This window comes from Lissotriton vulgaris, chromosome 12, assembly GCF_964263255.1.
Source record: "Lissotriton vulgaris chromosome 12, aLisVul1.2, whole genome shotgun sequence".
Lineage (NCBI taxonomy): Eukaryota > Metazoa > Chordata > Amphibia > Caudata > Salamandridae > Lissotriton > Lissotriton vulgaris.
The window spans coordinates 803132804-803153192 of record NC_141700.1 but is presented as its reverse complement, the minus strand read 5'-3'; the positions used below and the strand labels follow the sequence as shown (position 1 = coordinate 803153192).

At 48.1% G+C, this 20389-nt stretch overlaps 1 protein-coding gene across 1 annotated transcript; it reads left to right on the top strand.

The window, feature by feature from the left end:
- Positions 1-15333: 15333 nt before the first annotated feature.
- LOC147678788 (uncharacterized) lies at positions 15334-19671 on the top strand. Its single transcript, XM_086946241.1, has one exon. It carries the CDS (start codon positions 15409-15411, stop codon positions 18478-18480), a length of 3072 nt encoding a protein of 1023 aa, XP_086802367.1. The 5' UTR covers positions 15334-15408; the 3' UTR covers positions 18481-19671.
- The last annotated feature ends 718 nt before the right edge of the window (positions 19672-20389 follow it).

Sequence of the window (20389 nt, the reverse complement as noted above, 5' to 3'; positions counted from 1 at the left end):
GGAACGCCTTGCCGCAGCTGGTCTCAGAGGAGCTGCTCTAAAGTGGTTTGAATCCTTCTTAGTAAATCGAAGACAATCAGTGTGGCTCTTGCCTCATAAATCCGACACTTGAAACCTCAATTGTGGCGTTCCGCTGGGTTCTTCACTGTCTCCACACCTCAACATATATATCCAACCCCTCATAATCACGCTCCGTCAGATGGGTGCACAGATCTATAACTATGCTGATGACATGTATCTGATTTTCTCTATAGATAACTCCATACACTCCAAGGAGTTCCTTAGGAATGCTATGCTTCTTTTCAGGAACTGGATGAATTAAAATCAGCTAAAATGTAATGCTGGTAAAACTGAAATCAATATCCCTAACAATAAACTTCAGTATTGAACCCCCACTCATTGGTCTGAAGAATTAGGAACGGCACCCGCCCCAAAGACCTCGATTAAGATCCTAGGTATTCACATTGACTCTGAACTCACCATGAACTCGCAGATCGGGGCAGTCACCTCTGCCTACTTCTTCCAACTTGGGAAACTGTGAAAAATCTGAAGGTTTTTCAGCAGGGAGGCCATCATTCAAATTATCATTGCCTCGATCCTATCCAAAATTGACTATGCCAATGCAATCTACCTAGGCCTCCAGCGTGACCAGATACACTGCCTACAGCTGATACAAAATCAGGCAGCAAGAATCATCTTTCAACAAGGCAGGCGCTGCCATGCTAAACCACTCTAAAGGAACTGCACTGGCTCCCTGTGGAGCAGTGCTCCATGTTTGAGACAGGTTGTATCCTGTTTAAAGCCAATCATGGTACTGGCCCGGAGTTCATATCCTCAAAAATTCACAGATACTCCCCTACGCGCACGTTAAGATCCATGCACAAGAATCTACTGGTGGTACCGGGTTTAAGATGTAAACGGATGGGAGGATCCTGCTCTTCTTGTCAGGGACCCAAGTTATGGAACACACTCCCTATGTCATTGAGATTAGAAACTGACCACCTGCGTTTCAGGAAAAAGCTGAAGACCTGGCTTTTTTCGCAAGCTTACAGTAAGACCTGGTTTTCGCATGTGTTGTCCCCAAGGATGGAATAAGGCATCATTCAGCGCCAAGAAACCTGTTGTGAACGTGTGCTCCATAAATTCTCCTTAACATAACATAACCAATGGCATCTTCCTATTTGACAATGACACTTATAGCAAGAAATATGGCAATCCCAATGTTATCCAATGGGAGATATAGGCCTTGCAGTGGTGAAAAACGAATTTAAGAGTTTTTCACTACCAGGACTGTAGGAGAGTAGGGTCTGCTTCCTATGGTCAGCCCCACTTTTTGCTGTGATACTCTGGCTTTTCGACTTTAGTCTGGCTGTGGCCCTGCTAATCAGGACCACAGCCTAGCTGTTCTCTCTCTAAATTGATACCATGTACTTTAGGTACATACCAGATTGGGTATTGGGTCACCTTTGTGAGCCCCTGTATAGTGTACCATAGGTACCCAGGGCATAGGTGCATCCAAGGCCTACCAGGGGCTGCAGCATGTATTATGCCACCCCTGGCTGGCCATCCAAACTGTCACCAAAGGTCTGTTCACACAGCCTGCGTGAGGTGGTGTAATCACCCCTTACGTAGATATAGTATACCTATATCTACCTTATATATAGACACATAGTAACCTATCAGTCACTCCTTTGGCAGGCCTTATCAATCCTGGAGGCAGAGTGTTTGGTTTTATGTGAGAGGGTGCCCTAGCATGAGCTGAGCCCCTCTGCAGATTTCGGAACCATCTCCTTATAGCTATTCTATGATATAGCCATACCACGCCAAGACACCTGAGGGTATAAGTTGCGCTTTACAAATACCAAAAATAAATAAATAAATAAATAAATATACTCTTAAGTGCCATTATAATCCTCGCGGTCAATGCTAACTTTGGTGTGGGTTTATCAAAACATGTCGTGTAAGGTGTCAAACACTTTGGAATACTACCCCAACCCCCCCCGCCCCCCAGTTCTGGTGCCGGGAGTAGCATTCCACCCTTCTAGAGGGAGAAGACATGTAATTACTGGTAAACCCGGTTAAAGTTAAACAGAGCCTCAGCATCACAAAATGGATGCTGCTGCCACAGACACGAGTCTGACCTCCTGCTTCTGGACGAAACTCCAACAGGGGAGGCCTGAACAATAGGTTTCCTGTCAAGGGAGGTGCCAGCACCTCCCCAGACAGGCTGTAGTGTATTGGGGCAGGGAGGGCTGCATTCAGAATGCATTTTCCAGGCACTGCCTGGGGCACACAAGGTGCTCCATGCATAGCACGGTTCAAACCAGTTGCTGGGGCACTCCAGTCCTGCTCTGGCGCGAAACTGGACAAAGCAAAAGGGGTGTAACCACCGCCTTCTCAGGTCCACCCATAGGAGGGACCTCCAGGTAATCCCACCCCTTAACTTGGTATAAGTATAGGAGCTGTGTCCCTAGGACTTTAGATTACCCTGGACGAAACTTTGAAACACAAATCCTGGACCTTCGATGTTCCATTTCGACTGGAAGACGGAAGACATCTCCCTTGTGGTCAAGGAGTGACCACCCTGTGCAAAAAGGCACCACCAGTAACTTGCCGGTCTGCATTGTCGAGGCTCCCGCCGGAACTCAAAGACTCTGCGCCACAGGACACGGACTTCCAGACATCTCTGACCCTGCTTGACGATCCCAGCAAAGCTGAGACCCGTGGTGGACACGAGAGATGTGGGACCAGAACTACTGGACATCCTGCATTTTGCTAACCGCATCGACTCCTGAGGTAACTCGCAGTTGCGCATTGGGGTACGAGAAGCCCCAGACCTGAGCACTATTTGCACTGAAGCTCAGGCCTCCACACTCCACTAGTGCCGCGTGGGGCCTGCTCTTGCATTTCAGCTCGACGCGTCTTCCCGGTTCCTAGTCCGCTGGCTATGTGAGCTCCCTGAAGACTTTCCTTGAATGTATGACGTTACAACACATACATTCACAACGCATACCATTACAATGAAACTTTTACAACGCAGGATCCATTACAAAGCATGCCATTACAAAGCATGCCATTACAACGCAGCTGCTATTACAAAGCATGCCATAACAACGTAAGTATGGGTAAAGATTTTTTTTTTTAATTAATGGGAATGTAATAGTAGTGTAAGTGTTGGATAGTGTAGGGGTTAAAATTACTATTGTAACTCCAGGGCGGTGTAATAGTAGGGTAAGTGTTGGATAATGTAGGGGTTAAAATTACTATTCTAACTCCAGGGGGCGTAATAGTAGGGTAAGTGTTAGATGGTGTAGGGGTTAAAATGTAATTAAATACTTACCCTTAATTACGGTGTAATGGCATGCTTTGTAATAGCAGCTGCGTTGTAATGGATACGGGGAACGGTGGCGAGGGCGTGGTTAGTGGATCGTAGCTGGCGGGTGGGAGTGTAGAAGGTCAGGCGGTCTTTGAGGTATCTGGGGCCTTGTGGAGAGCTTAGTGTGCGTGGGTGAGGAGTCGGAACGTGATTCTCTTGCTGACGGGGAGCCTGTGCAGGTCTCTCAGGTGTCCGGCGATGTGGCTGTGTCGGGGGATGTCCAGGATGAGTCGTGCTGAGGCGTTCTGGATGCGCTGAATTCTTTTCTGAACTTTGGCTGTGGTTCCGGCGTAGAGGGAGTTGCCGAAGTCCAGTCGGCTGGTGACGAGGGCCTGGGTGACCGTCTTCCTGGTTTCGGTGGGGATCCACCGGAAGATCTTGCGTAGAATGTTGAAGCATGACGAGGAGACGGCGTTGACTTGTCTGGTCATCGAGAGGGAGGAGTCCAGGATGAAGCCCAGGTTGCGTGCGTGGTCCGTTGGTTTGGGTGTGTTGCCCAGGGCAGGGGGCCACCAGGAGTCGTCCCAGGCGGAGGGTGATGATCCCAGGATGAGGACTTCCGTCTTATCTGAGTTCAGTTTCAGGCGGCTGTTCCTCATCCACTCGGCTACGTCCTTCATCCCTTCATGTAGGTTGGTTCTGGCGGTTGTGGGGTCGTTGGTGAGGGAGAGGATCAGCTGGGTGTCGTCGACGTAGGAGATGATGTTGAGGTTGTGTTGGCGTGCGATGGCTGCGAGGGGGCTCATGTAGACGTTGAAGAGGGTGGGGCTGAGTGATGATCCTTGTGGTACGCCGCAGATGACTTCGGTGGCCTCGGATCTGAACGGGGGAGGCGGACTCTCTGGGTTCTTCTGGCGAGGAAGGAGATGATCCATTCCAGTGCCTTCTCCTGGATTCCGACGTTGTTCAGGCGCTGCACTAGGGTGCGGTTTAAATTACAAAAAACAATTTGATGGACAGAATGTAGATCAATGTCTTACATTCACCCCAGTACAAGGATCTGGGCCTAAATCCATAGTTTTTTGCACTCCACACCACCCTGGGTCAGATAATGGCTTTATGCAAATCAGCTCTGACCCTGTGCCCCATGGGAACAGTCCAGTCCGAACTACAACAGCCATATCTTTCCCAGACCGGAATCAAGCATCCGAGGACCGGACCGGTTTCGAGGTAACACCTCTCATCAGCCCGGCTAGCTTGACTCCAGTGGTGTGGAGGCTCTGGGACCCACGTCTGAGCTACCCCAGTACACTCAGGGAGAAAATTACAAAAAAACAATTTGATGGACAGAATGTAGATCAATGTCTTACATTCACCCCAGTACAAGGATCTGGGCCTAAATCCATCGTTTTTTGCACTCCACACCACCCTGGGTCAGATAATGGCCTTATGCAAATCAGCTCTGACCCTGTGCCCCATGGGAACAGTCCACTCCGAACTACAACAGCCATATCTTTCCCAGACCGGAATCAAGCATCCGAGGACCGGACCGGTTTCGAGGTAACACCTCTCATCAGCCCGGCTAGCTTGACTCCAGTGGTGTGAAGGCTCTGGGACCCACGTCTGAGCTACCCCAGTACACTCAGGGAGAAAATTACAAAAAACAATTTGATGGACAGAATGTGGATCAATGTCTTACATTCACCCCAGTACAAGGATCTGGGCCTAAATCCATCGTTTTTTGCACTCCACACCACCCTGGGTCAGATAATGGCCTTATGCAAATCAGCTCTGACCCTGTGCCCCATGGGAACAGTCCAGTCCGAACTACAACAGCCATATCTTTCCCAGACCGGAATCAAGCATCCGAGGACCGGACCGGTTTCGAGGTAACACCTCTCATCAGCCCGGCTAGCTTGACTCCAGTGGTGTGGAGTACCTGGGACCCACGTCTGAGCATCCCCAGCGCACTGAGGGCGGAATTTGCAAACAAAACAGGTGATGGACCGAATGTGGATCAATGTCACACATTCAACCCAGTCCAAAGATCTGGGCCTAATGCTCAAACGTGGGTCCCAGGCACTCCACACGCTTGATTCCGTTCTGGGAAGGACATGGCTTTTGTAGTTCGGACTGGACTGTTCCCATGGGGCACAGGGTCAGAGCTGATTTGCATATCGCCATTGTCTAACCCAGGGTGGTGTGGAGTGTAAAAAAACAATGGATTTGGGCCCAGATCTTTGGACTGGGTTGAATGTGTGACATTGATCCACATTCGGTCCATCACCTGTTTTGTTTGCAAATTCCGCCCTAAGTGCGCTGGGGATGCTCAGACGTGGGTCCCAGGCACTCCACACCACTGGAGTCAAGCTAGCCGGGCTGATGAGAGGTGTTACCTCGAAACCGGTCCGGTCCTCGGATGCTTGATTCCGTTCTGGGAAGGACATGGCTTTTGTAGTTCAGACTGGACTGTTCCCGTGGGGCACAGGGTCAGAGCTGATTTGCATATCGCCATTGTCTAACCCAGGGTGCTGTGGAGTGTAAAAAAACGATGGATTTGGGCCCAGATCTTTGGACTGGGTTGAATGTGTGACATTGATCCACATTCGGTCCATCACCTGTTTTGTTTGCACTAGGGTGCGGTGGCAGACGGTGTCGAACGCTACGGAGAGGTCCAGGAGGATGAGTGCCGCTGTTTCCCCCGTTGTCGAGCAGGGCTCGGATGTCGTCGGTGGCTGCGATGAGGGTGGTCTCGGTGCTGTGGTTGGCCCGGAAGCCGGATTGAGAGTGGTCGAGGGATCCATTTGTCTCGAGGAAGGCGGCCAGCTGTCTGTTGACGGTCTTCTCAATGACTTTGGCAGGAAAAGGAAGGAGCGAGATGGGGAGGTAGTTTTTGAGATCGGTGGGGTCCGCTGATGGTTTCTTCAGTAGGGCGCTGAGTTCGGTGTGCTTCCAGCTCTCTGGGAAGGTGGCGGTGTCGAAGGAGGTGTTGATGATGTCCCGGAGTTGGGGTGCGATGACGGAGTCGGCCTTGTTGAAGACGTGGTGAGGGCAGGGGTCGGTTGGTGATCCGGAGTGAATGGAGTTCATCGTGCGGATGGTGTCTTCGGTGTTGACCGGGGTCCAGGCGCAGAGGGTTCAGATCAGAAGAAGCAAGACCAAAAGGGTGGGGAGAAAGCAAAAGACCAGGAGTCTTCTCAAGGTCCCCAAAAAGCTTCTAATGGTGGGGGTCCCCAACAATCCAAAAAGAAAGAAAGTCCTAAGAAACCATGGTGCAAAGTATGTAAGATAAACACTCACTGGACCAGTGAATGCACCAAGAAGGAGGCAGCTCCAGCCTTTGCCCCTAAGGCAACTGTTCCCCCTAGTACAGCTAATAGTGGTGGTTCTCAACAGAAGGGTGTAATAGGATTAACCCTGGGAACTGAGATGTATTCTGGCCTAGTCAGAATACCAACTCAAGCTGTCCTGATGTGTGATTTGGACATACCTATGTCCTCTACTGTAAGTCCCAGTAACTTGGGCAAGTACAGACAGACTCCTTTAATTAATGATAAAATGTCTCAGGCCTACAGGGACAGGTGCTAGTGTCACAATGGTGACACCCAGCTTTGGGAACCCTGGACAGATCATATTAGGTGAAAATTACCTAGTGACCAATGCTAGCAATGTCACTACCACACATAGTATGGCAGTTGTTAATTTATCCTGGGGAGGGGTAACTGGCCTAAAGACGGTTGTTGTTAGCTGAGACCTCCCTGTAGAATGTTTGCTTGGCAATGACCTAGAGACTTCAGCCTGGGCTTAAGTGGAGTATAGGACCCATGCAGAAATATTAGGAATCTCAGCACATGTCCTTGCTGTGACCAGGTCACAGGTCAAAAATTGCAACACTGAACAGGCCCTGGATTCTGGAATAATGGACCAGTTGCCTACCAGGAGGAAAAGCAGTAGGGTAAGGCAGTGCCTTACCCATTTGCCTCAGAATGAGGATCAGCCTACTGAGGAAGCTGATTGTGAAACCCCAGAAGGAACTGTCCTAGAAGAGCTTGAACCTGATCAGGTTGAGTTTCTTGGGACAGGGGGACCTTCCAGGGCAGATCTGAGGCAGGCACAGTTGGACTGCCCTCCTCTTGAATCCCTCAGACATTAAGCTGCTGATGAGGCTGCAGGGAATGCTAGTGGAAACCATAGAGTCTATTGGGAATAAGGGCTCCTGTATTCAGAGGCTAGAGACCCCACGCCTGGTGCTTCCAGGAGGTTGGTCACACCTTTGGCATTCAGGGGCTTCCTTTTGACACTAGTCCATGATATTCCCCTTGCAGGACATCTTAGCCAGAACAAGACTTGGGAAAGGCGTGTCCCTCACTTTCACTGGCCTCACATGTCAGAAGACACAAAGGAGTTTTGTCGCTCCTGTGTCACCTGCCAAGCAGTGACAAATCAGGTGGCACCACAAAGGCCCCCCTAATACCACTACCTGTGGTGGAGGTTCCCTTTGAACGTGTAGGTATTGACATTGTTGGACCAATAGATCCCCAAACAGCATCTGGACACAGGTTTATTCTGGTGGTAGTGGACCATGCCACCAGATACCCAGAAGCTATTCCCCTTAGGACCACTACAGCACCTGTTGTGGCAAGAGCCCTTTTGGGAGTTTTTCTCAAGGGTGGGCTTCCCTAAGAGGTTGTTTCAGACAGAGGTGCAAACTTCATGTCTGGATACCTGACTGCAATGTGGAAGGAGTGTGTAGTTAACTATAAGTTCACCACACCCTATCACCCATAAAGCAATGGTCTAGTTGAAAGATTCAACAACACCTTAAAGGGCATGATTAAGGGTCTCCCTGAAAAAGCTCAGGCGGAGATGGGATATCCTACTGCCCTGCCTTTTATTTGCTTATAGAGAGGTCCCACAAAAAGGGGTTGGCTACAGCCCTTTTGAACTTTTGTTTGGGCATCCTGTAAGAGAACCCCTTTGGTTAAGGAAGGATGAGAGTTACCTCTCAAAGTTCCCAAACAAGACATTGTTGACTACGTACTTGGTCTCCGCTCCAGGATGGCTGAATACATGAAAAAGGCATCCAAAAACCTTGAGGCCAGTCAGGAATTACAAAAAGCCTGGCATGACCAAAAGGTTGTGCTGACTGTTTACTAGCCAGGGCAGAAAGTGTCGGTGTTGGAGCCAGTGGCCCCAGCAGCTCTCCAAGACAAGTGGCGTGGACCCCACACTATTGTTGAACAGAAGGGAGAGGTAACCTCTTTGGTTGATCTTGGAACTCCAAGGAGCCCCCACAGGGTGCTTCATGTCAACAGACTAAAACCATATGTTGACAGGGCTGACATGGGCTTGCTCATGGCTACTAATGGAGGACAGGAGGAAGAGAGTGACCCTCTCCCAGACCTGCTTTTTCAGAACCCTGATGATGGATCAGTTGATGGTGTAGCCTTGGCAGGCAGCCTTACTGATCAGCTGCAGAGGGACTGCAGACAAGTTCTGCTGTCATACAGACATATGTTTTCACTGACTCCAAGTCACGCTACCTGGTGCACTCATGAAGTGGACACTGGGGACAGTCTGCCTGTTAAAAGTAAGATTTACAGGCAACCTGATCATGTCAGGGACTGTATCAGGACAGAGGTCCAAAAGATGTTGGAATTGGGAGTCATTGAGCCCTCAGAGAGCCCTTGGGCCAGTCCAGTAGTCCTGGTGCCTAAATCTCACACCCAAGATGGTAAGAGAGAGAGGAGGTTTTGCATGGATTACAGAGGTCTCAATGCTGTCACTAGGAGAGATGCCCATCCAATACCCAGGGCAGATGAACGCATAGACAGATTGGCATCTGCCAAGTTTTTGAGTACATTTGACCTGACAGCTGGAGAGTGTACTCATAAATTATTCATATGTGCTAAGGATGACGTCCTAGCAATATCGATCGGGCAGAACCCAACCTTGTCATGAACTAGGTGAAAGGTTTAGTCCTTAAAAGGTGTCAGTCCTTATAAGGCGTTCAGTCCCTATAAGGCACTCTGTCTTTATTTGGAGTTATGTCCTTATAAGGCTCGTTCATATGAATTGAAGGGGAGATGATATAGGGAAAGAATACGATGTTCTCTAAACCTGTGTCAGGATACCGATATGAAATATAAAATAACAGCCATATGCAACCACTATGGTCACAATCTGGAATAAACTGCACATGAACCCGTACAAGCGAACTTTACATCATTTGTATGGCATTTTGATGGATTTATTTAGAGTGAACAGGATAGCTAACTCGTGGACTCCAGTGCCGCTGCAGGCAGCACTGACCAGCATTGGGCAAGCCTCACAGAAGAGTGTCTGAGTAGTCGGGCTGACTGATGCAAGCATTGGTGCTAGAGCCAGTCAGGCTGAGGCAGGTGTACATTTAAAGGAGCCTGCCCTGCCAATAAATGATACCCTACAGTTACCTGCCGCATATACAGTGTGATTATTTTCAGACTGCGTGGGGAGCCCAAGTCTTTTTTCCATCATACATCTTAAGTTATTGTTTGTGACTGTCGGAGGAATGGCATCAGGGGAAATTATACTAATCAGCGCGCAGTGCACTATTTATTATAAAGCATATTTTATTCAAATCTAAACAAAGGCAGAGATACAGCACTCCATTTACTCTTTGCTGCAAGGGTGGCAAGCCTGTGTGGCAATTCAGTAAACTGGGGGCAATCAGTACCACTCAGATTCTCCCGCAGGCCGCAGCAGTCAGCATTCAGGTCAGCTCAGATGCACAGCCTGGACTGTGGTGTGCTGCTTATGTGAGGTACTGAAACTGGAGTTATTCCGAATGGTGGCACCAATACGCCTGTTCAGTCACTCTCAGCTGGTGGCCTTCGCTGGGGTAATGGGTCGGGTCCGGGATTATTCATTTGATTTACAGTGGAGTGGCTAGTTGCCTGCTGCTCGGCTGCATTGCCAGAAGCCAACAAACATGAATTGCTGCTCGTTCGGGTCATGCAGAGGGAGGCAGGAGCATAGCTGCCAAGGTTTCAGATGGCTATGTGTGACATTTTTACAATTTCAGTGTAATTATGAGTGATATTTCAACCACAATGAGTGACACTTTCTCTCGAACAAAATCAAGTAATAAAGACAAGGGAAACATAAAATTATAAGAAATGACACCCCTTTCAGCAACAAGAAACTAAAAAAATGTTAAAACTGCTGCAAATGACAGAAATCGAAACTAGTGCCCTTGAAAACTGATCGTAATTTTGGGAATATGCAATGCAACATTTGGTACAGCCAATAGGTTTCAACAGGGATATTTAACCCCTCTGTGCAAAATCACCGTTACCTTTTCTCCAGTAAAGTTACAACACTACCGTGCCGGTGCCGCATCTAGGCTGGGAAAAATAAAAAAATAGTGCATTTGCCGAAGTCCTTGAGAGGAATATCTCTGTCTGTTCAGCTGGCTGCAAACTCTCTCACCTGCTGCACAGTATCAAAGTCAGTCTGCCCCAATCACGACTGCTGAGGACCTCTGAATGAAAAACTGGTCTTTGAGATGCATATTTATGTTTTGTGCATTAATGGTAACCGTTTTATGTGAATTAGAGATGCTTCAAGCCTGCATGGTTTGTTTCTGTTAAACAATTACTTTAATTGGATTTGTAGTTCCCTGCTAGGCGTGTATGAGAGGCGTGCCTGCCCTAAACACGACCTGCTCAGCCTCTCCCGGACTCAAAACAGTGTTCAGGAGTTCTAGTGTTGCCAGGTGACAGCAAGAATTTCTGGGGCAGGGCTGAGGGAGGAAATAAGCCTCGGAAAGCACTAGAAATGTGAGCGCACATGAAGAAGTGTTTTTAAGATGCAATTTATAATTACAGTTAATAGATTTCCTGCTGTCCCAGGCACTTACTGAAAAATCATGATCCTCACTGGGCAGCTGAGTCCGGCTCGGGGTGGCAAGGCCCGGTGCTGGGTGAAGGTCCTGGTTGTCTTAGATATGACGACTGCCGCTGTGCGATTAATCATGCTGCACCCACTCTCACTGGAACTGGCCCCCGGCGCTGCAGCCTCGATGATGCTGACTTGTGAGTCAGCCGCTCTGGCCCTGTCTGTGGCCGAATGGTGCAGGTGGGATACAATTCCAGATTGGATTCATGAGCCATTGACGGCCGAAATCCACCACCTCATCCCCGAACCCGCACCCCACTGCAGTGAGAGCGGCGAGGTCAGGCGCTGCGCCATTGAACTTTGAAAATCGCGGCGGCAGCAGGACGGACCCTGACTCAAGGTAGCTATTGTGTCTCAGTGTCAGTCAGAGTCTACCATGGTGCACTGACTGTAGTGAGGTTAGTCTAAGTTCGGCGCCATGTGAGTCACCCCCTAGTGTATGCCTAACTTGGACACAATTACATTTTAGCAGTACTTGTAGAGCTGCAAGCAGATTTAGCCAGCCTCTTTAGCGTCTGCCTACCGGGATCAGTGCGCATGGCGCTGAGAGGCACCTCAGTCCATCATATGTGCATTATAGCAGCGCTCCACGTGGCAGCTGAGGAGGCGCTAAAATGCGTGACAATGCATTTCAGTGCGGTGATGAGGATCACCACACTGAAATGCGTTAGTGTCACACGTGAAGCGTGATACTTGGCAGGGCTGCAGGAGGTTCACCCGGCCGCCTATTAACAGGCTCACATTCACTGACTGTGTCAGTACGGGCCATTGGACGCACTGACTTCTGCCGTCAGTCGCAGAGTGTCTTGGGGAAAGAATCCTCTAATGATATGTTGTTACTTTGCTACAAGAGCAGCTACAAATGCCTGTGAGCAGCCTGAGCCAGCCCCCAAGCCTGCAGGTACGGCACTCCAGCTTAAGTTATGGTGCATTTAGCAGCGCTCTGGCTTGCTGAGGCGCTATAACACGTGACAGTGCATTTCAGTGCGGTGATGCGGACCACCACACTAAAATATATTAGTCTAACGCATGATGCGTGGTATTTGGCAGGTCTGAGCAACACATTTCCAAGTCCCATACATGCAATGAACCCGATTCAGGCCTTAATGCAGAGGTCTTCAATCTGTGGGGCGCGACCCCCAGGGGGGTCGTGGAGTCCTGGGAAGGGGATCGCAGATTCTGCCAGAGTGCAGTTCCTGGCGTCCGGCTGATCGAGGGTGCTCAAGGCGGAGGCCGCCTAATTCACACCGAGGTGTGAAAAACATCAAAGCCTCGTTAACAAGTAAAGGTCTTTTAAAGACCTGTGATAGTACTCTGGTGTGCCTTTGTGTGTGTCCAAGCTGTTTCAGCCAGGCTGACATACACAAGCTGGGGGGGGGTGGGGGTGGGGGGGGGGGAGAGGCTGTAGCCCTTTGAGTTCAATGGACTTAGCTATGGGTTTATTTTTACTTTTAACGTTTTATATAGCGCTAGTTTAACCCGTAGGTATCAGAGCGCTTTACAAATACACAGTAAACAGCAGAAGGACAGCAGAAGGACATTACAATCATATCATTGGTTCAAGTCCCACGAGCCCTCATACCTGGCGCCTGTGCAGGAGAAATGTGGCTGAGAGTCTGTTCTTCATGGTGAGATGTTTTCACAGTCGGCTGCCACCCCCCTCCCCCCCCCCCCCCCTAAGCAGGGAGGCACAGAGATGCCCTCCCATGAGTGAGAGAGGAAGACGAAGCAGAGAGATACTGACCCCCCATGAGAGAGGCACAGACAAGGTGGGTGAATGAGTGATGGGTGGATGGATGGATGAAAGGGTTGGCGGATGATGGATGGATGGATGAAAGTGTGGATGGCTGTATGGATGGACGGATGGAAGGATGAAAGGGTGGACGGATGTGTGAAAAGGTGGGTGGATGAATGATGAGTGGATGGATGTAAAGATGAAAGGGTGGATGGATGGATGAAGGATGGATGGATGTGTGAAAAGGTGGGTGGATGGAGGATGGATGGATGAAAGGGTGGATGGAAGGATGAAAGGGTAGATGGATGAGGGATGGATGTATGGATGGATAAAAGGTTGCATGGATGAATGATGGATGCATGGATGGATGTGTGAAAAGGTAGGGGATGAATGATGGATGGGTGGGTGGATGGATGGATGAAAGGGTGGGTGGATGAAGGATGGATGTATAGATGAAAGGGTGGATGGATATATGGATGGAATAATGAAAGGGTGGATGGATTAATGAAAGGTTGGATGGATGAAGGATGGATGGATCAAAGGTTGCATGGATGAATGATGGATGGATGTGTGAAAAGGTGGGTGGAAGAATGATGGGTGGATGGATGGAAGGGTGGATAGGTAAAGGATGGATGTATGGATGGAAGGATGAAAAGGTGGATGGATGATGGATGGATGGATGGATAAAAGGTTGCATGGATGAATGATGGATCGATGGATGTGTGAAAAGGTGGGGGATGAATGATGGATGGGTGGGTGGATGGATGGATGAAAGGGTGGGTGGATGAAGGATGGATGTATGGATGAAAGGGTGGATGGATATATGGATGGAATAATGAAAGGGTGGATGGATGAAGGATGGATGTATGGATGGAAGAATGAAAGGGTGGATGGATGAAGGATGGATGTATGGGTGGATGGATAAAAGGTTGCATGGATGAATGATGGATGGATGTGTGAAAAGGTGGGTGGAAGAATGATGGATGGATGGACGGGTGGATAGGTAAAGGATGGATGTATGGATGGAAGGATGAAAGGGTGGATGGATGATGGATGTATGGATGGATAAAAGGTTGCATGGGTGAATGATGGATGGATGTGTGAAAAGGTGGGTGTGTGGATGGACGGGTGGATAGGTAAAGGATGGATGTATGGATGGAAGGATGAAAGGGTGGATGGATGAAGGATGGATGGATGTGTGGAAGGATGAATGATGGATGGATGGATGTGATGAGGTCTAATAGGCGCATTTATGGTTGTCGATAGTTGTTTATGATGAGGAGTACCAGTTTCTAGAATCTTTTGTCGGAAGGGGGTCCTTACGCCTACAAAGGTTTTACAAGGGGGTCTCGGCATCAAAAAGTTTGAAGACCTCTGCCTTAATGGAAGTCAAGTGGAAGACATGCATTCTCCCGTTTATTTCTTTTTTAAATCAAGCACTTTTCTCTTCTAAAATGTTGCCATTTATGAGCTAGGAACATAGGTATGTGGTTGATGTTCCTAGTCTGGTCCCCTGAGAGCAACCTATATGTTGCTGGTTGGAATCTTTCTATGGCCACTTAATCATTTGTTACTGTAAGGTAAGCAACCCTGGGTGCAGGGAAGATAACTAGTGAGCACCTTATCAGAGTCATGAGCGCCGCCATAGAAGCCGTTGCGTTACCATGGCTCCGCTCAAATTGTTGTCCTATCTCTATATCAACTGCCTATCCCTCGTTTATGTTCGAAATCTAGTCTCTCTTGTAATGCTAAACAATGTAAAATACCAAAAGTACTTTTCTAGTGGAATACATCAGAAGTTTTGGCGGTTAATTTTTTGCAATAGGATTAAAAGAAGGAGAAGTAGGGTCTGCAAATTTAACGTAATTCAGCAAAAGAATTCCATTCCAAGATGGCTCCCACACGCGCCTCTCAAGCTGCCCCGTCTTAGCAACTATAGAAATCGGACCTTGTCTTGGCGAGCGCGGCGGCCATTTTAGCATGGCGCCATTCATTCGAACGAACGGCGGGCTTAGTTGTCCTCTTCGGAAATTGGCACTTTCCACTTTTCATCATTTTTGTTTCATACTGCTGTAAATGTATAGTTTTCGGGCATTTTTATAGACATTTAAGCTGTAAATTATAATCAAACTAGGCACATACTGTGTGATCTCAAATAATACAATCTGATTTTAGTATAACATTCTGAACTAACATAGGCCGCGCGGTTTACATGTTTCTGCAGGTTATGTGACACAATCCAGTCGATGGCTGTTCCGAGACATCAACTTGAGGCGCGCGCTCGTACGCTCGCGCTCGCGCTCGGCTGCGCGTGCGTCCTCCTCTCCCTCACACTCCTGGTCGGCGGTGCGCATGCGCGCCTGCCATATCCAGGCTCGGCGGCGGTGGCGGATGTGGCCCTCTCCGGTTCTGAGGAGACATGGGCGAGCACACAACCAGGGACAGAGGCGGCGGGGGTGCCCTCACCAGCTCCTGCATGGGGCGCGGTGCCTTCGCCCCAGCGGTACCCTCCTGGAGCCTGGCGGCCGCCCTGGGCCCCGCAGTCGGTCGTGGGGGGGCTGCGGGGGCAAGCTGGCGATCCCGTGTGCACGAGACGGGACACCCCGTGGCAGGGCAGGAGATGCAACCCACTTCCATCAGAGGAACCGAGCAGGGGCCCCCTGGGGGGCTCAACATTGACCAAGGGAGCCCCAGGCCTGCGCAGAGTGGGGACCCCACCGGCTCAGGGGCCACAAGTAATGCTTGGCAGCTGCCTGAGGTCGTGAGCCTCTCCAGCAGCAGGCGCGGGGCCCCTGCACAGAAGAGCACCCGCACTTCACTGATACCGGCTCACGTGCTGTGCGCTTTCGTTTCAAGCGGAGGGCAGGGGGCGCCAGGCCCAAAAGCGCCCACTCCAGGGTCTCAAAAAGTTGCCCCGGTGACGCAGCAGCCCGTGGCGACTGCTCAGAAGACCAGTATCAAAGGGGAGGACCAGAGGCCACAGGTCAGGACAAGTACTGCTCCAGTTGACGCCAGTGTTGGCCGAAGTCAACATGGGACCCTCTTGGATACTCGTAAGTCACAGTATAGTCCCACAACTGTGCCAGGGGACCACAATCCCGCACATGAGGGTCTTGGCTCAAAAGTGCGCCAATCTGGATATCAACAAGGCGCCAGTGTCGCACAGAAGCCTGTTGCCACTGCTCAGAAGACCTGGATTAAAGGGGACAACCTTAAAACTGAAGTAAGGCCTAGTACTACACCAGTGAACTTAAGTGCTGCACGGAGCCAACATGCGGCCCTCTTGCACTTAGGGGCTAGTAGGCCAAATTATGGTCCCACAAATAAGTTAGGTGTGCACAATAGAACCTATGCGCCACTTGGTTCACAAACTGCTTTTTCTGAACGTAAAGAAGCCTCCCACATCACGCAGAAGAACATGGTGACTCCTCAGGCCAACTCTGCTAAAGGGGATGGCTATAGAACTGGTGTAAGTACAATTCCAGTAGACTCCATTGATGTCCGTGGTCAAATTGCAACCCGCCTAGGTGTTGATAAGCCACAGTGTGTTCCCAGAACTGTCCCCGGACGATTTACACAGCAGAGATGGGAAGAGCTGAGAATGGATACTAATAGTGGACATAATAAAGGTGGGGTGAAAGCTCTGACCCCAACTAGGGATCATCCGCAGAAGTTAAGGAGTAGGAGCAAATCACCATTAGGTGCTAGCCACCATTCCTCAAGGCCCTCTTCTTTCCCCCTCAAGAGGAGTGAAAGAGGACAGTCCTCAAGCTCATCAACATCCTCTGAGAGCAGTGACAGCCAGTCAACAAGTTCGTCATCTTCGAGGAGCTGTCGCAGCAGCCAGTCACCCATTTCAAACACTTCCTCTCAGAGGAGGACCAACAGACAATCACCATATTTACCCTCCTCAAATGAGGACAGCAGACAGTCTTCACATTTGCCTCACATGAGACCGTCCCCATTGAAAACGTCCAGCCGGTCAACACATTTATCCTGTTCTGGAAATTACTCTTCCCGAAAAAGGACTAGTCGGGAAACGCATTCATCTCGTTCTCATTCTAGAAGTCCTAGCCCCAAAAAGAAGTCAGTTAAATGGCTAGATTCATCAATGTCTAGAAGTGAAACTACCACAAAGAAAGAGATCCATTCAGCTTATTCGTCAAGCTCTAGGAGGCGATCCCCTGTCAAGAGGGTCAGCAAAAGCTCACACTCAACCAAGTCTAGGAGCCGCTCATTCTCCAGAAGGAGCAGATCGTCATCAAAATCCTCATCATCTCGAAGTCGGTCTCCTCAGGAAAGTGACAGTACATCATCAGATTCATCTTCTGGGAGCCACCCTCTCAGATCCCATTCATCCAGTCGTAGAAGCAGTTCTTATCGGAGAAAACCCTCTCGATCATCGGATTCCAGATCCAGAAGTAGAGAAAGTAGTCGGTCTTCTCAATCGTCCCGTTCGAGGAGTTCATCTCCAGGTTTGAAGGGAAAACGTTCCTCAAGATCATCAAAGTCCCCATATAAATCTACTCACGATACAGCATCACCAGGAAAGTTGCATACTGAGGAAAACTCCCCTTCCAGAAGGTTTGGTATTAAGATCGACGTTAGTGAGCTGGTAAATGATGATAAGTGTATCAAAGATCGTATTTATCAAATGTTTGTGATATATGGACTTGTGAGCTCTGTGGAGATCTTTACAGTATCCTCAATAAGATATGCAGTTGTGTTCTTTAGCCGACCGTTTGAGCAACAAAGTGCACTTTTTAGCGCTCCCAAAACATTGTTTAACAAAAGGCTTACAGTCTCTCTCTGGACAGAAAAAGATCAAGAAAACCAACAGGACTTGCAAAAAAAGGAGCGGCGAAACATCTCCCGTTGGACTGATGCAAAAGCTCGAGACAATAACTCTGTAACCATGTGGGACAATGCAATGATTCAATTTCATCCTCTATCATCAAGGATGCTCTTAATTGATAATTTGCCAAAGACCATTGCCCCAGAGAAGCTGGACACTGTCTGTGCCCTCTTTGAGAACATTTTGGACATTGATGTTAAAGAAAGTCCACAAAATGCAACTTGCTGTTTTGCTATGGTAGAGTTCAGTGATATCCTCAGTCTCATTAATGCGGCAAAAGCACTAGATCGAGATTTTTTTGGGGGTTTCAATGTTGTGGTAGATTTTGCAGAGAGCGAACCGACAAACTGCATGTGGATAGATGGCATTCCTGCTAGCCTTCTCTGGAAAGATATGCTTGTAGTCCTACGTAAGTATGGTGCAGTGGCAAAGATGTTACATGATAGTTTACGTGGCAGGGCTTTGATCCTGTTCGAACACAGGCAAGATGCAGTTTTTGCGGTAAAACAGATTAAGTTGAGGGATGTTTTCAAGAGCCGGGTTATGGTGGACTTTGCTAGTGACAGGAGCCAGTTAGCATTTTGTCGATCTATGGAAGCATCTGGGCAAGATATAGGAAACTTTCTCTGTGAATAATAATATTTTGTTACTTTTTGAAAACCATTCTTTGTAACATTAGTAAAGAAAATAATGATAATTTTGCGCTTACGTTTTATTCTAAATGAGGATACCATTTACAAATTTTGGGTAGTTTGTGATGCCTTTATGTATTTTATCCATCCCATGGCTATCTTCTGTGCTTTTACCAGCACTGCTGATTGCTGTGCTAGTGGAAGAGGCATGTATTTTGAAAGCCAATAGGCAGCATGTATTAAGCGTTCTACTCTCCCTGTGTTTGTTCAGTTAACTTTTAAGTTGAGAAGGTGAAGGATTTTCTTATACATTCTAGTATTAACTGTATTAAAATGACAGTTATTAGCTTAAAGCAATTGTTTTTTTAATGAAAATGTCTACGTACCTTGATGCAGTGGTACAGATGCTTGACTGCTAAAAGAAATATCTATAGATCTGCCTTTATGAAAAACAAAGTAAAAACTGTTCTGAGAAAGTGAATGTCCCATTAGGTTGTTTAACGGCCCACAGTGATGTCTGATGCACACTAACCATGTTGTAAAATATATGCATAGCCTAAAATTTGCTCAAGAGCAGCAGCATTTACCTACTAGTAAAGGAAGTACAATATTTTACAGACCACTGGCTCCTTTCTTACATTTCACTATCTCCCAAACTGTAAAAAAAAAGTCATGGCAATCCTATTTTCTTACAGTACCATGTACAGACAAATGCAGGTCACTAAAGAAGAAAGTGTTAGTTCAATCTCTTTTTTTTCCATTCTAAAAGGTGATGCCAGATTTGTCAAAGACATAATTAGAATAGCAGAATCTGTTCCATTTATTGACTACTTTTGGGACTAGTGCCATTGTATGTCAAAACATGGGCTGAAACACTATAGAGGAGCAAAGTGTTTGCTCATTTCTTTTGTCTAGGGCATTCTCTCAAACTGAGCTAAAGTTGTGTGTTTTTGGGTCGCCAGTATAGGTTTCTTCATCTCTTCTAGAAGGGGGTTAGGCGCTCCAAGACAGAATGCTTTACTTGGGTCCAGTTATACATCTTTGTGGTAAACATTTGAAACTGTTGAAGTTAAATTGCATCAGATAGGAAGAACAGATATAAAAAACATTGGTTTTTTTTTGTGCTTTTCAGTTTGCATTTTGAGATGACTACATCACAAGAACAAAATAAAATGTTCCTATGGCTTAAGAGAGATTTGTGTAAATACCCATTTCTGTCTGACTTTGATCACTTTATTTTACATTGGTTCTACCCTGTTGCACCATTCTTTTGTTGCTTAACTCAACACTAATTCAAGCATTTCTGTTTATAAAGTGTGATATGCTTATTTGCTGTCAAGATACCCCACCTCTTTTTGTTTAATGTGTTCAAAATTTGTACTTCATCTGGGCTCATCAGCTCCCAGGGGCACCTATCTAGCTGGAGGCTGGAGCGGTTGCAGCGCTGTCCCATACTGCAGAGATAGCTGCTTTCTTAACCCCTTTAGTGCTCATGACAAAGCCAGCTCGTCATGGGCACTACCTGCGTTGCGCGCATGACGAGCTGGCTGTGTCATGTAAAGTGGGTTTTTAAAATTTTCAGCGCACAGCGGGAAAAGCTGCAGCACTCGTAGTGTTAAAGGCCACAAACAAACCCTAAGACTATCTAAGCCTACACATCCCTATCTTGTTCAACGCGGTACATTTTTAACTACTTTAACTTCTTTTATACTTTATTGTTCTTTGCGTAGTTTGCACCCTTGCTCTTTCACTTTAACCCTTACCTTTTGGCTTCCCCGGTCCACCGCGGCTTCATGCTGATTGCTGCAGAGGGAAGACTTACTACTCTGCACTACTTCTGGATTCTAACGTCCGCTCTAGGTTAGCGGTCCAGCTCCCAGTGGCACCTATTTAGGTTGAGGCTGGAGCTGATG

Coding starts and splice junctions, on each gene's coding strand:
- LOC147678788 (XM_086946241.1), top strand. CDS start 15,409: ATGGGCGAGCACACAACCAGGGACAGAGGCGGCGGGGGTGCCCTCACC.